The sequence below is a fragment of the Dermacentor andersoni genome, chromosome 2 (genome assembly GCF_023375885.2).
Source record: "Dermacentor andersoni chromosome 2, qqDerAnde1_hic_scaffold, whole genome shotgun sequence".
Classification (NCBI taxonomy): domain Eukaryota; kingdom Metazoa; phylum Arthropoda; class Arachnida; order Ixodida; family Ixodidae; genus Dermacentor; species Dermacentor andersoni.
The window spans coordinates 105,819,333-105,835,599 of NC_092815.1; the positions used below are offsets into that span (position 1 = coordinate 105,819,333).

Here is a 16,267-nt window from a genome sequence, read left to right on the forward strand (position 1 = left end):
GCCAACAATTTCTATCTTTTAAGCAGCATTGCTCCGGTAAAGTTTCAGTGTCATCCGCTGTCCCACAGGGCTCGGTGCTGGGACAACATATTTTTCTCATTTTTATAAACTAGATTGTTGACGACACCCCAGTTAAAATTAAATTATACGCATATGACTGTGTTTTATACTCCGAGGTTAAAAGGACATCTGACCAGCTTCTCTTAAATCAAGCGTTTCAAAGGGTTTCGTCTTGGTGTGAAAATTGGTAAATGTCCCTTAATCTTGAAGAAACAGTAGCAAAGAAAATTACTCACAAGAAGCTACCCCTCAATTATTCATACGGCATTAATAACAACTTTCTTACCGAAGTAACAGAGTATAACTATTTAGGTCTCTTCATAACAAGTGATCTTAGATGAAATGAACACATCGACCACGTCACAGCAAACACACAACGCAAACTATTTTTCCTTCGCAGGGCTCTGAAACTATTCACCCCTACAGTCCGTCTTCTTGCGTATAAATCTGTCATTCTGCTTAAGTTATATCACGCCGTTGTTATCTGGGATCCATTCACAAAAACGAATATTGAAATGATGAAATTATTCAGAAAAGAGCAGTTCGCTTTATATGCAATCGTTATGATCACACATGAGTAACAGACTTGTTAACCAGAGTTAACCTAAAACCTCTAGCCACAAGAAACCACCATTCACGTTTAAAATTCCTATATCAAATACTAGCGGGACATGTTAAGGTTGACTCCACAGTTATTCGATTCTCCTCAGGTTATAACGCAAGACAACGGCATGATCGAACATTAACATCGTAACAAATACGTAATAACTGTTTTAAATATTCCATTTTTCCCAAGAACGATCTGTGATTGAAATTCATTAACAAACGACCAAGTGTTGCAGCCCTCTCTGGCCGAGTTTCTCTCAAGCTTGTGCACATAAATCCCGTTCTTTATACACATTTTGTTCTTGTGCCTTGCTAGCCTGCTCTGTATGTTCATTGCTTTATATGAACCAAGGGCGTGTATGCCGCACGTAGGTGTGTGCATGTGTGTTTATATATATATATATATATATATATATATATATATATATATATATATATATATATATATATATATATATATATATATATATATGTGTGTGTGTGTGTGTGTGTGTGTGTGTGTGTGTGTGTGTGTGGGTGTGTGGGTGTGTGGGTGTGTGTGTGTGTGTGTGTGTGTGTGTGTGTGTGTGTGTGTGTGTGTGTGTGTGTGTGTCTGTGTGTGTGCCTGTGTGTGTGTGTGTGTGTGTGTGTGTGTATACCTGTGAGTGCATGAATTGCATTGTATACATTTTTGTTCTCTTGTCCACCAATATTGTTGCATCAGATGTTGTATCGCTCATTTCCCCTCCTACTAAAATTCTTACCAGGGATTGTAGTATTTATAAATGAATAAATGAATAAATAAATAAATAGGGAGGATTGGTGCAAAACCCCTCCCTGACGTGACGCGGCTGTTGCGTGCGGCGTTTAGTCTGACAATGGGGCGGAGGCAGTGGCAAAGATGATAACTGTTCCCCTTTCCCTCTCGCCTGGCAAAATAAGAAATATCGAAGAACCCGCAACCGCTCTCGTAACACGCAACCACGCAGCCTCTAACGCTGGCGGCAGCTGCCATGACGAGATAATGGCGTGAGCGGAAAAGCCGGATGGGGAAGTGACGAGCGGGCGTGGTCCTTGCCTGGGCTACGTAAATAAAGTGACTGCTGATTTCCAAGTATTGCAACTTTTATCGAAATTAATAAGGAGGAGCTCCGTGCTGATCCTCGCTCTCTTGCATGCGTAATCATGAGAACGACAATTAAAAATTGGAGTCGGATATCTCGGAGCACTGACACGCTAGAAGAATTCTTCTAATTGATACTGTGTAGAAACACGACTCTCTCTAACTTTGCGATACCAACATACCCCCTTGCTGCAGTCAACAAACAGTTAATTATTCAATTTTAATTAATTGGGCTATTGACAGATTTAATTTCATCTCACTTAGTGTCCCCCTGGACGCGTAACTCGTTTGCACAGGTGGTATTCGCGTGCCTCCCAGTGCCTAAATTTAAGAAAACCAGAAAGCTTAATTTTGAACACCCGGTGTATACAATCTGTAGCGCGACTGACGGTGGGACCACCGTCAGTGAAAGCTTTACCGCCAGTTGCACTTCCCCACTCGTAGAGGCAGGCCGTGTGTCGCGTGAGCTCCTGAACGGCACTTTGCAACGTAGTGAACGTGGTTTAAATCCTCGATCCGGGATCTCAGAGGGGTGCGAGGCAATGCTACCGCATTTCTCTCGCAGTTACAGCTAAATCACCACTGTTCTTTTGTACATTTCATTTTGTGTGTGCGTATGTATGTGTGTTTCTGCAGTACTATATCATTTCTCTCTTTCACTCCTGCAATGCCTGCTCTTTTCTCCCTATGTTTCGCCACCCCGCCTAACACGGAGGGTTCCTGCCAAGGAGAGCGTAGCAACCCGGCGCGAAGCGCGGAAGTGGGGGCTTAGGTAGGACGCCACTTCAGCGGCCGCAGACCAATGAATAACGACACGTTGTTACAGCGAATTCGTTTAGTGTTAAATATCCAGTCGCACATTATACTGAAGTTCATGCTCGCGGCTAGGCGGCGCATACGCAGAGCGGGCCCATGTGGCTCGTGTACTCCTCCCGTCGACGACTATACCGTGCGAAGCGCCGAAGACACACTGCGAAGCGGCGAACCTCAGGGTACGTGCGCTCCAGTGACACGGGGCAGCCACTGGCGGCAAGAAAGCTGACCCTTCGCCATTACACACTCTGTATCGGCCGCTGTGATCCCGGTTGGACAGAAGTTTAAGGTGGCCGACGAAGCAAAGTGCGTCGTCGTACTCCTTACTATCTTACGCGAAAGCACTTTTTCAGGTCCCGACATTTCTCTCTGGGGACTTTTTGGGCTGGGCAAACGCGAGAAAGAAGTTCTCGTGCTGCTCAGGTGCAGTGGTGACGAGGACCGGTGTTGCTCGAAGGGGCATTAAAGGCGCAGAAGCTGGAGATATGAACTCCCGCACCGAGTGTGTGCCGAACCCCGCTGCAAGCGATATACCTGTATTTGTCATCGAGGGTCGGGTAAATTTTTTTTTTGGTTTAGCAGGCAAATATAGTTCGCTGTGTACATTTGCAGGACAATATAACTTAGTTAAAGCGAAATTTTAAACACATGTCTCTCTATGGAAATTTCAATGGGAATTTCACTTAGTTTTATATCCATTATATCGTTATATAGCGTTTAGTTATAATGAAGTTTGAGTGTGTTTGCTAAGATATTTACGTCTGCTCCCTGTACTCCTTGACCATACGCAATGGCTCTGCTGGTATCTCTGCGGAATCGAACTCCTTCTCGTAACCTATGAAGGCCGTTTAGAAAGGTTGGTTTCGCCGATTACTCAATTACCCGATTGACGACATGGATGTGAGCCATTGTTCAAGTTCCTTCCTAAAGCCGGTCTATTCTCTGGGTTGATTGAAGTCAAGTGTTGCCCTCATTGTATTGAAAGTAACCCTGGCGAACATTTTCCAGAAAGAGAGAAAATAAAGAAAGAGGGCAGGGACGTTAACCAGAAAAAAGAAAATAAAAATAAACGTGTAGTTGGGTGCCCTACGCTGAGGATAGCAAGCGAAAGGTTCTATAATTCTTCAGGCCTTTAGCGTCTCCCTTCTTATGCGTTAATATGATGTTGGCATTCTTCCAAGTCTCTGGTACACACGAAGCCATGAGGCACTGAGAATAAGAAACGACAACTTTTTCTCGTGCGTCCTCTCCATTTTTTATGTAGTACTCGTACGTGGCCTCATAATACACTACAGCCATCTACGTGGCTGGTGCATTCGCTACTATTTCGTTCTTCATTTATTGTTTGCGACGATGAAGGACGACGACAACAACAATATAATTACCATCTAGGTAAAATTAAAAACAAACAGAAAAATTATGCATATTCAACACAAGCGTGAGAATTTATGGTAAGTGAATCTTTTCTGAAACGGGTAACTAAATCCAGTACAATCCTAACGGCGGTGCCTATAATTTTGTTTACTTTCATCCTATGCAGCGTGTAACCTCACGCAATCATTCTGTTTATCCTCCACAAAGGTGATATGGTTATTAGGCAATTTTTATTCATACTATGCCGTAAGAAGAAGCCACAGCAAACAATAAACACCTGCTTTAGGGCTGTCCCACCAATGAAGATACCAGAGACAATTTTACCGGAGCATGTGGTGCCAGCAACTAATAAGTGTGGATTCCTTCACGGACTAAACTCCCTCTGGAAACGCAAAAACATCGCCTGGTGTCAGTATGGGAATTCACCACAGAAACCGACCTCATCGGACTGACCTGACCACACCTGAGCATTTTTAGTGGGACTACTTCAGTAACCCCGCCCAACAATCCCCATACACCACCCAGGCAATAGCGTCATGCATTCTATAAATAAAAGTTAATTCATTTATCCGTGTTTTGCATCAAATCGCTCACAAGCAATGCTGAAATGAAAGCGCCGAATCAGGTGGATACGACTACGCAGAGATGTCACGAGGGCGAAGGCTTTGTATGTATTACACTTTTTGAGAGGAACGGTAATGCGTGGTACACACTCATCATGGAAGTTTGGCTAAGAGGCGTCACGCACCCAGTAGTACATAATTGATTGATAAACACCGAAAAACAAGTAAATCAATGCATCTATTGGATATATAGTTCGTCATTCCATTAACCGGTCGGTGTACTTCAGATGTACCTGTGAGCCGACATTATTTGTTCACGTTTTATGCGGTAATTTATTTTATTACAATAGCAATTGTATGTATCCTCCAGGCGCATTTCCGCCGTCGCCGTGATGTCCAGTGTAAAGTAGATGTGCGATAACATCATGGCCGCGCGCCGTATGTTGTGGGTGCGAGTGAAAGCGGGCGAGGGTGATGCGAGGATGGTTGCTCCATCTCGCGCCCACAAGGGATGAAGGTGGGGAGGAAGCGCGCCGTCTTGCATCGCGTGCAAGGCACCGGGGGAGGGGGCTTTTACTCTGGCGGCGGCTGCGTATGGCGCGGCTGAGCGCGGTCCTCATCTTGATCATCTCATCATCGTTCTGCGATGGCTACATAGTGTATAGGTGCGCCGCCGGCTTATAGCTTCGTGTGCGCTGTGTTCTTGCCGCTTAGTTCGCGCCGAAGCGAAAGGCAGCACGAAGGTCAATTCACTCGTTGCTGCTGCCGCTCTTACTCACGCCAGCATTTTGATAGCGAGTTTCTGCGGTCATATAGTGAGATGTGTTTATGGCTGCTTGTGCGCGCGTCACACCGTGCTTGTGATCTAGTTAGTAAGCGAATGTCTACAAGTTTATACGGCCGTTAAAACTACTATCCTCGCTTCACATACCTGTCTAATAATTTACTATTGAAGCATCGAAACTGCGACAATTTTTTTGTTTGTTGCTACGCCGAACAGAGGTGTGCTTACCCGCACTACTTTGTCGCTCAGTGTACACACGTTATATAAGCCCTTTCGCAGGTACTGGCATTCGGCGCGCTTATACATACATACATATATCTCCAAACATATCCGCCGAGAGACTGACCGACCCATCAGCCGACAGTAGCCACCCCAAACACGGGAAAGTAGGCGAAGAAAGGTTCTCTTTAAGAACACGCACTCTCTTGAGATTCATAACGTAAAAGACAAGTTCACCATCTGACCCATAAGCCGTTGTGGCTAAGAGCACCGATGACGGCCCTGAAATCGTCTCACCAGCGCAGGTGGGCCTTGAGTATCCCGGCCGACAGGAACCCGGACACTCGCCCGAAGACGGATCGCAGGCCTCGCCGTCGGCACAGTGGCAGCGATGCGAGCACGTCTTTCCGAACCAGCCCGGTGGACAGCTGGGCTTCTGCGTCGGTACCGACTTGGTCGACGTTGTCGGGCTGTCACCTGCGTGCGCCACGGTGCTGTGCTGACCAACTGTTTAGCGCTTGCTAACATTTCAACGCGGTCGCACCTAGAGAGAGGTCGCCGTTGGTCTTCACTCACCAACACCTTCCTCGCGCAGAAGCTTTTGTCTCAGAGCAACCGCATGCATTCTCCACCCACACATAATGCGGGCGCTGAAGAAAGGTATTGCCTTCCAATGCCGTATACGCTTCCATATTTATTTTCGCACTAGCTCCTTCCCTTACTATTTTTTTAACCTTGGTCGGCTTTTCCCCTGGACCATCTTTACTTGTATTTGCGTCACGGATTTCTTCCCGTCGTGCACCAACTAACAAGGCGCGCGTACAAACCGGAAGAGTAGTTCATTACTGATTGGGGCAGTTCTACATTCAGATTAATGACGTAGATTTGAAGTAGACAACAAGGTTAATCTCAAATTTATGAAGCAGATTGCGTCTACTTTCAGACAAACTTCAGTTGCGGGTGCAGCGTTGTGTCGTCGCCCTTTTATAATATTTTTCGGCGTCCAGTCTTGTGTGCGCTGGCTTTATAATTAACGATAGACCATCGCCAACCGTATAGGCCAACCGTCGATCAATGAAACAAGCTTGCCCGTGTCAAATACTTTCACATTTGAATAGCGATGCGATTTCAGTCGACGCGACAACAAGGGAGCACGTCGTCGGTCTCAGCGCGAAGCCATTCACTGGCGCTTTCGCGTGCACGGCACACTCACCTTGCATGTGGCACGACTCCCCCGTCCACCCAGCAGAGCAGCCTTTCGGGCACTCTCCAGTGATGGAGTCGCAGTCGCCCTCCACCGCACAGTGGCACCGTTGGAGGCAGTCCGCACCGTAGTAGCCCGCCTCGCACTCTGCGAATGTATTCCTCATATTTTTTTTCGCAATAATTATGACGAGTCGTTAGAGAAACACGCAAACGTAACACTTCATGCGCATTCAGGGAGAAAGCTTTTTTTTTTTTAGCTCTCAGGGCACGCATTATCTGACTGTCTTCCGGACCACTCGAGATAGAATGACACACTACGTCCTGCCGCGGTGGTTCAATGGCTACGGCCCTCTGCTGCAGCGCTCGAGGTTGCACGTTCGACTCCCATATGCACTGGCAGCGTTCTGCATGTGGGAAGAATGGAAGAACACTCGTACACCGTGCTTTAGGCGCGTGTTTAAGAACATCCGGCGGCCCAAATTAATTTGGAGCTTTCCACTACGGCGTTGCACTTAAATAATAGAGATCTATGGAATCCACCGAAGGTTGTTAATTGTAAAATTTATCTCATGCACGCATACAGCGCTGACTAGGAAGAGGAAGAAATAAAGAGAGAAGGTAGGTATGTTAGACACCTGACTCTGGGGGACGGGAAAGAGGGAATAGAAAGATAAGATAGAGAGAGGGAGGGGGAGGAAAGGAAACCCGGGTTGAGTTTGCGCCCGCGCGCAGAGGGCCTGAACGAGTCAAATACATTCACATAGGCCAGTCGCCCTCAAGAAACACAAAACTGCCTTCACAGCTTTGTGGGCCGACGAGCGATGGGGACTTCAAATTGCACCGGCACAGACAACGGCCGTTCACAGCGGCACAGCGCTGACTAAATCCACGAAGGATGTAGGATATCCTCTGCGGCTGACGACCTGCTAGGCGGCGGAAGACGCGTGAAAAAAAGTGAAAGGTCACTGATATCGAAATGAAGGTGAATACGGGACGAAGTTACGAAAGTTACGGATGCGATTTGCTTTCGGCCGTCGATGCTTATCGAGCGAAGAACTTGCAGAAATAGCCGAATTTTCCCGAGGACTGGACGCTAAAGCTTGAAATTTGGAATGTCTGTCTGCAGCTGACAGTGCGAATACAGGGGTATTTTCTTTCAAATCATGTGTTCCCGAAATGACCGGAAAACGAGCTTTCACATGTCACACACCATCTGACAAAGTATACGGACGCACGCGCTTGCGTGCAGTCATGCGTACGATGGGACATATCCGTTAAAGATATCATATCGTATATGGCTAACACTGCAAACAAAGAAAAATAAAGAAAAAATATAGAGAACAAGAACGTTGGGAAGAAATACTATAAAATAAAATAAAAAAAAAAACGCACTGATGCCTGGGTGTCGCGATTATGCCCTTTGTCTTGTCACGCTTCCAACTTTCGGCACAGTCCCAACTCCACATGTTTACCAATCCGTTTTCAAGGGACAATGAACAAGCTGAAGGGCTTAAATAACCCACCCCTGTTTTCCATCCTTCAGATTCGCATGATTGTTCTCACTATCCAACCATGCCGCCATCTTCCGGTGGCGCGTCCGTCAAAGCATCAAGAAGAAACTCAACTAACTCGCGGAGATGACACTCGGGGTTGCCTTAGCTCCGAGCGTTTGCACAGAACCACGCGCAGGGACACAAAAATAATTGAATTGAAAATCGGCCACGTGAAGAATAACATGCGAGAAGTAGAGGTAAACAAGATAAGGCTGGATGACTGGCGCCCACATTGGGGAACGAAAGCATACGAGAGGCTCCGGCAAGCACGGGCGTATTGGAGAAAGTGTGGCGGAAGTCACGTGCCGTTTTTCGCAATGGACCACTGGAAATGGTACCCCTAACGTCACTGTTGGCATAGCAACCGCGCTCTTGAAGCTCTCGCTGCTGCCCTAGGCATATGAAAAGTGAGGTAGTTCTTTTTCGGCCCGTGTCTTTCTCGCAGCAGATTCTGTTCGCGAGACAACCTGAATTTGGAGCGCAAAGTTATGTTTTGAGTCTTGAGTGTGAGTTGTCAGTTAGCAACAGACACACTCAAGTAATCATGGCGTGGGTCATCGTCGTCGTCTTCGACGTGCCACGGAAAAGCACAGGAGCGCGGCTGGTTCACTAAAGCTGTTACAGAAGTTTCGCAGGCTCTGTTCTGACGTGCGTCGGCAGCACACACTACCGGCGGCTCGTAGCAATGCAAGTTCCAAGCTCCCGCCTATCTGCTCCGGCGAGCTGATTGGAGGCGCAACTGGAGATGACGCACCAACATGGCTGCATTACCGGCTTCAAAAACGTGACGTCAAGGCCTCTCCTATTCTCTTTCTTTCCTCCACGGGCGTACAGAATAGACCTGTGAGGTCATGAACATTCGCGTGACATAAATTTCGCTTTATGCTGACGTGACTCCTGTCCATACATCCAGATATGAATAAATAAATAAATAAATAAATAAATAAATAAATAAATAAATAAATAAATAAATAAATAAATAAATAAATATAAATAAATAAATAAATAAATAAATATAAATAAATAAATAAATAAATAAATAAATAAATAAATTAATTAATTAATAAATAAATCTATCGCAACAACTAGCCATGAGAAAGACAAAAAACAGCGCCACCACCAGGGCTTTGAAGAGATACAATTACCTTGGACGTCTTTACAGCCGTCTACGGAGGCCTAAATAACTTCCGTGCCTGCGCGTCGAGTCACACGACGCCCAACTAGGAAGGTTGAAAGCCCAAAGATTCACAGTGAGATGCCACCGACGCCACATGGCGTATATGTGAATTTTTGTTCTACTTATTTGTTTTTGCAAATCGTCACTCGCAGTTACGTAACAAATGAAATTAGATGGCGTCATCTCACGCGAGGCACACATTTCGCGCTCTTACCTTGGTTGCATTGCGGTCCCTTGAATCCCGGCGCGCAGGAGCAGCTCATGGGGTCCGGCTTGCAAAAGACGTGCAGCCCGCAACCCCGGCGCTCACTGTCCGGCGAAGCCGCCGGGCTGCACACGCGGTCGCACTGGGCCCCCACGCGGTTGGGACCACACGCTGTTGAGGTAGAATGGGATGGGCAGCACACGTTAGCTTGACACGGGGTCTTTCGTAAGCATCACGTAAGCCGTTAGGGGTGGCTGAAGATTGCACTTTTCTTTTCATACAGCCCGGAAGAAAGGCATATCTTACAAAGTGGATATTTCTTGTGCTCGCTCATTTTACGCCTGTGCACTTTATTTATTTATTTATTTATTTATTCATTTATTTATTCATTTATTTATTCATTTATTTATTTTCAATGTAACAGACTTATTCAAGGTATTCTGCGGTAATATCGCAATGACGTGACTTGAGCTGAGCCACTTGGAAGAGACGGACCCTACTTGCATTAATAATTGCACACAGATGTTAGCTGGCAAGCCAAAAGTTGACTGATTAACTTCGTAATTTACCAGTTTTGAACTCGGGTCACAATTGTGGAATTGGAGCTGAGCAATAATGGAGCAATATACATGCCTTCAGACATCGTGTGCATTGCTGTGCGTTGCACCACTTTCAAGAAACGCGTCCTGAAATCTGTGGTGAAATTTAGTTTCCGCAGTGCCGAAATGCGTGGCTGCAGTCTCTATTTGTTCCGAGTTCGCTTTGTGTCCTCTGTGAGTGCGTACGTGTTAACATTGTATACCAGGGGCTTCTTTTTATGTGGAACACTTTCTTTTAAACGAAACTACCATATCTATAGGCCTAGGCCACTTTTTGCAAAGAGGCTATGCGGCTGGGCTGACATCAGCAGCAGAAAGAAAATTCTTACGATAGTTGTCTTTAAGTACGTAGAATTTGCTGAGAAATTTAATACGAAATTTAAGGCAGTTGTTCTAATTGCGAAATTGAAACAGAGCAATAGGTGAAGTCATATCTGCTCAGCAGAATTCCTAAGAGTGGCACCACTTTGGAGATACGCTACCTTAAAATGTGTTGCGAAATATGTTGGTGTTTTTGTTAGCAATTTCCCAAAAGCGCGCCTCTAACCATTTGGGACGATCTTAACTGGAACGCCGAGGCATATTTTAGCAGATTTTGGGGGATTTATGCTAAGCGCGCATTATTTAACTGCTACTCGGCTTCAATTTGGCTATTACGTGCGCCCTAAAGTTAGTAACTTTAGATAATTAGGGAAGGTATTGTTAAACTTTGTCTTGTTGCTGATATCCGCCTAGCCATGTCGTCTAGCTGCAAGAACAACAGAGCATAGATACGAATACTTTATTTAAAAATAAATTGAGAGCATGAAAGGTTATAGCCGATATAACTCTGGGCATAGTTCAATGAAGACACTAACGCCATCCTGTTGACTAGTTTCATTTGTTTCCCAATGAAGCGAATGCTATTGCATTTCGTGCAAACACTATTTCACGCTTCCTTCGAAAAAATAACAGAATACTGACGCACGGGAGGCGATGGGTGAGGCCCTCACTTACTTTTGCTGCTCCTGCTGGAGCCGCCATAGTGGCGCAATGCTCTGAGTCTCAGCAGCGGCTCGGCATACTCTCGAACAAATGGACACTGAGTTACCATGCTTTGGTGGCGCAAATTTTCTATAGATACGACGTTTAATGACTAATAGCATATAGCTACGGGAGTTATAGAATGCCCGATGACGTATATCCTTCTTTCTTTCCAGTTTACGGCAACAACGGGTGATACCTTTCAGGTGGTCTGATCGGTATTTCTCTTAGGCGCGTCTAGCTTAGTCAAAAGCGACCTGTGAAAAAGCAAGTTCTACGTACGAAAACCTTGGACGGCCGTCTGACACGCTTCACCGTTGTTCGCTGCTTTGTTACCACCGCTGTATACGGCTACGATTTGTGCTTCGCCGAGCTTAGGTGTTTTTTTTTTCTTACCGAATCTTTACGCTCCTGTCGTATCTCGAAGCGGGCTTTCTCCACTTACGGGTGTCGCAGTTGGGTCCGGCGAATCCCGCGGGGCACACGCACACGCCGTAGGTGTCGTGGCACATGCCTCCATTGCGACATGGGGGACACTCCTCCTGGCACGTGGGACCGAACTTGCCTCGGGGACAACCTGCGGTTCAACGTGAATTTCGGGGATTCGCTTGTCTGTGGAACTTCATGAACGCGCCCGAATCGTCTGCTATAAAGCCTTCCTTAAAGATAAACGTGGCAAGTATGGTTAAGCGCGGAACGTAATATGAGCCATTTTTCAACTTGAAAAAAAGAAGGAAAAAAAACCACGAAAAACACACTGGGGCTATTGCTTATGTTCTCAAAGCAGCTGGTGAATGAATAGACCCTATGCGTCCGAATACTATACAAGGGCTAAGAGAGGAGTGGCTGTGGAGGGCTTCGTAGCAGTTTGGTTCCCGTGGCCCTCTAACGTGTAACTAAAGCTTGGTACATGAGAGAGTTTGCGTCCCGCACCCATTGGAAGGCGACCGCCATGGCCGGGAATCGAACCTATGTCCTGCTGCCCAGCAGCAGAACGCCGTATTCACTGAGCCACGGGCATAAGGAAAATACTTTAGTAAGATTATGAAGCGCACGCCACCAATCATTAAACAGCTGCATGAAATTTCGTATGCGTGAGGAAGGCCTGATAGAAATCTCATAACACCCTACTGCAAGATGAAGGACGCGTCAAAATCGGCCTATATATCGAGCTAAGCCAGCTAAATGTCAACTGCTCGGACGCTGGATTCAACAACAACAACAACAACAACAACAACAACAACAACAACAACAACAACAACAACAACAACAACACGTGACAAGAGTTGCAACCTACGTCTTGGTGAAAGACTGAAAACTGTCAACTGAAACCAATTACTGAAATTGTGTTGCACGTTTTACTAACACAAAACTTATAAAATGAAATGGTATCCAAAATTTTCTTTTTTACTTCTACTTCGGTTTGTAACCATCAGAAATAGTGTTTTAAGGTATGCCTAATCTGATTTTTAGAAGCACTACATTGAGAAGCGCCACCGGAGGCGGCTGTGGCACCACAGTGGCAAATCACTGAGGTGAAAGATGAAAAAAAAAACGAAAAGAAAAGAAAAACAAAGTCTCTAAAATCGGGGATGCGTCGGCGAGACCTACCGGCCACGACGAGTCGTATCCAGGCGTGCAGTCTCTTGTCCCTTTCGCCGCGGTAGTGACATTCGTAGACTCCCGCGTCCGCATGTTCGACGTTCACCAGTGTGACCGTCTCGCTGCCCTCGTACTCGGGCAGTTCCACTCCTTCCAGCCGCCACACCAGGGGCTCGGCGAGGTGCATGCGCTTGGTGACGCTCAGGTGCACAGTGTCGCCCACGTGTGCCACAACGTATGCCTGCGGCCACACACGTGCAGACACGCACAGTTCAAAAGCTCCGACGACACCGCTATGGAGAACCAGCGCTGGATAGGCGGCGCGTCGAAAAGAGTGCGTTGCACGCCGCCCTGGCGATGAAACGCGGCATATTCCAGCCGCTCGACCAGACGACACACACGTGCGCGGCCGTATTATAGTTCGTATGTTTCCGTTTTCGCACCGCTTCAAGTGGACAGTTTTCGTAAAGGAGCTAGCGCCATCAAGTGAAGAAATGACGAAAGATGCTTTTTAAGCTTTATATATTTTTCACAGCGTGTCGCGGCGAGCCCGTGTGTTTCTTTAACGGTTGCGCCGTGGTCCGTTGCCATGCTTGCGTGGCAGCCTGCCTCGCAAATCTGGCAGCTATGGCTCCGGTCGTGCTGCGCTATAGTTTCGGAAGTATTAGTTGGCCTGAAGACATTCCATATTTCTCTGGCTGGACATTCTGATGTTACTTCGCCACAGCAGTCAATGGAGAAGAAAGCTTTATCGCATCAGCTGACTCGCTCAAGCAAAGGTTCGAGTGCTCCGCTTTTGGATCCGTAACAACGCTGGCTACATTTAGCACTAATGACATAAATTTACCGATACACCTCAGCGCCGAGTCGCCATCCGCATGCGCATATTTAAAAACACATAGGCGGCTTATTCGCACGTGCGCCGGCAGTATGCGCACACAACTCGTATTACAAGGCAGCTTCCCCCCCCCACATAATTCTTGGCAATGAATGGATAATATTTACCTTCCGTATCGTTCGCTTGGTGCGGTGGCGTTGGAAGGGGCTTGGCGGTGGTATTGCGAAGGAAAATGGTTGGTACATATGCCGGATGGTGCATGCTATTGCTCATTTTGCCAAGCTCCTTTCTTCCTCTTGATGTCGATATCGGCTCTCCCCGTTTGCTCCTTGATCCACACCTCTCTCTTCCTGTCTTCCTGTATAACGTCCCGCCTAACTGTTCCATATGACCGAGCCATGCTCGAGCATGCAGGGCGAACTAGTGTTTTATCAGTAATGTTGGGGAACCGCGCGCGGATTGGATCATTTAGTAAACTAAAGAGCCACAGCTGGAGCTCCTATCGCCCCACCAAGTGCGCCACTCTCACCTGCAGTGGCTCCACCTGTGCGGCGGCGGTGGGCGGCAACTTGAGCGTCGCCACCGCAGTGGGTATGCCGCCGGAGTCCACGCGGCACGAGAAGAGGCCGGCACGCGACAGGCCTGCGCTGCCAGGCAGGATGAGGATGTGGGCCTCGGAGCCTTGCAGGAGCCGCTGCGAGGCGCGGGGGAGGCCGCCCGGCCGCTCGAACACGATGTGCGCCGGGTCGCGCTCTTCGCTCCAGCAACGCAGCAGGGACCGGGCGCGCTTGCGCAGGTGGCCGAACGAGCTCTGCAACGTCAGGTTGGCATCGAACTGTGCTGCAAGCCGCGAGGAGAAGGAGATGAAAAAAAAAAGGAAAGTTAGGCAGGAAAACGACCGGAAGACTAAAAGCCGTGACCCAGATTTACAGAGCAGTTCGAATTCAAAATGCAATTAGCTAAAACGGGCGTTCGGCTGCACCAGTCAAAGTGTTTCTGCGGATGAAGAGCCTTGCGAATACTACTCGTAACATTTATCTTCGTCCAAATAAAGCAAGGTGCGTTGACTTCTTGTCTTGAGTCGTTAAATTAACATGTACTTGACTTTGTACCGCAAAAAACAGAAAGGTAAAAGGAAAACTGGGCATAAACGATGTCGTTTGCTAAATTTGAGCAGGTAGTGCCAGCACGGGATAATGACCAGTGAAACTCCGCCCAGGCTGTAAGCGACTCATGATACATCTGGTAGAAACGTATTGTTGATCTAGTTATTGGCTTGTCATGGCTAGCCAAGGGCAACGCCTCGGAACACAAAGAACAGGCAAGAAGACGTCGAGGCGATCACAAGTCGCCTCGATTTCGTCTTGCCGTTTCCCTATTTGTCTTTCGTGTTGTCTGGGCCATTTGTAAGTCTACTCATATTAACACTCTCGGCTGTTGCAAGAATGTAAAAGCAAGAGGGATGGGATCAGGTAAGCCTGCTGTCTATATTTTGGCCAAGCCGTTTATTACAAACTCTTGGCAGTTTCTAGCCATGCTAGCCGTCCACACTGTAAACTGATTGACACCCTTAGGAGTCCTTAGGGTGCAAATCGGCCTGTAATAAATACCACTCTTGCCCCCGTAAAGGGTGCAAGGAAGTGTGCTATAGATAGAAATAGCTAAGCAGCTTGGTTGTGGGTCAGTGAGTGACAATGCAGTTGTACACACAAAGACAGAAAGATGTGTTCGGCATGCAAGTCCGTAGCACTGAAATTGGTTTGAAGTGCACTGCAAGAGACTCAAGGTCTGTAAGCGTACTAAAGGTGAAGCGCACGCACGCATGCACACACACACACACACACACACACACACACACACACACACACACACACACACACACACACACACACACACACACACACACACACACGCACACGCACACGCACACACACACACACACACACACACACACACGCACACACACACACACGCACGCACACGCACACACACACACACACACACACACACACGCACACACACACACGCACACGCATGCACGCACGCACACACATTTTTATCGTATAACAACGATAAAAAAAGACAAGAAAGACAGGTGTTTTACAACTTAGTAATTTTTTTTCTGGCATTGGCTAACTCGTACGTTGCCAGAGCACCTTGTCACTCATGAGCGTGCAGGACGAAGTTGACATGCTACCTGCTATGCCGGAGATGCCACATTAAGGAGGTCAAGAATTGCAAGCTCATCCTAGGAGAACATGACAACTGGTCACGGCACTTCGATTTGAAAAGCCACTGGCTGCTTAGAAAAGGAAGCGATAAATAGATACGAGATGAGAATAACCTAGAAGTACAAATATGTACAAGTGACTCAAGCAGCAGTCGCAGTACAAGTCGAAATAAAGCAACTATTCAAGGAAGCCGTCTCGCACACAGTCAAAACAAACCACGAACGCCCGACATAATGACGGGGACGAACTGCAGAAACTGTGCGCAATGCGCGAAGGGAGGTTTCTGAAAAGATTTACGACAAGACTCAGAAA

At 47.1% G+C, this 16,267-nt stretch overlaps 1 protein-coding gene across 1 annotated transcript in view; it reads right to left on the bottom strand.

The window, feature by feature from the left end:
- Positions 1–13,257, bottom strand: part of LOC126541478 (uncharacterized) — a 54,177-nt gene extending 40,920 nt beyond the window's left edge. Inside the window, exons 1-5 of the mRNA XM_050188226.3 lie at positions 12,896–13,257; positions 11,730–11,861; positions 9,672–9,833; positions 6,735–6,872; positions 5,819–5,998 (exon numbers count right to left, since the gene is read on the bottom strand). Of these exons, the coding sequence (XP_050044183.3) occupies positions 5,819–5,998; positions 6,735–6,872; positions 9,672–9,833; positions 11,730–11,861; positions 12,896–13,073 (790 nt within the window). The 5' untranslated portion in view covers positions 13,074–13,257. The remainder of the gene's footprint in view (positions 1–5,818; positions 5,999–6,734; positions 6,873–9,671; positions 9,834–11,729; positions 11,862–12,895) is intronic.
- Between the last annotated feature and the right edge of the window lie 3,010 nt (positions 13,258–16,267).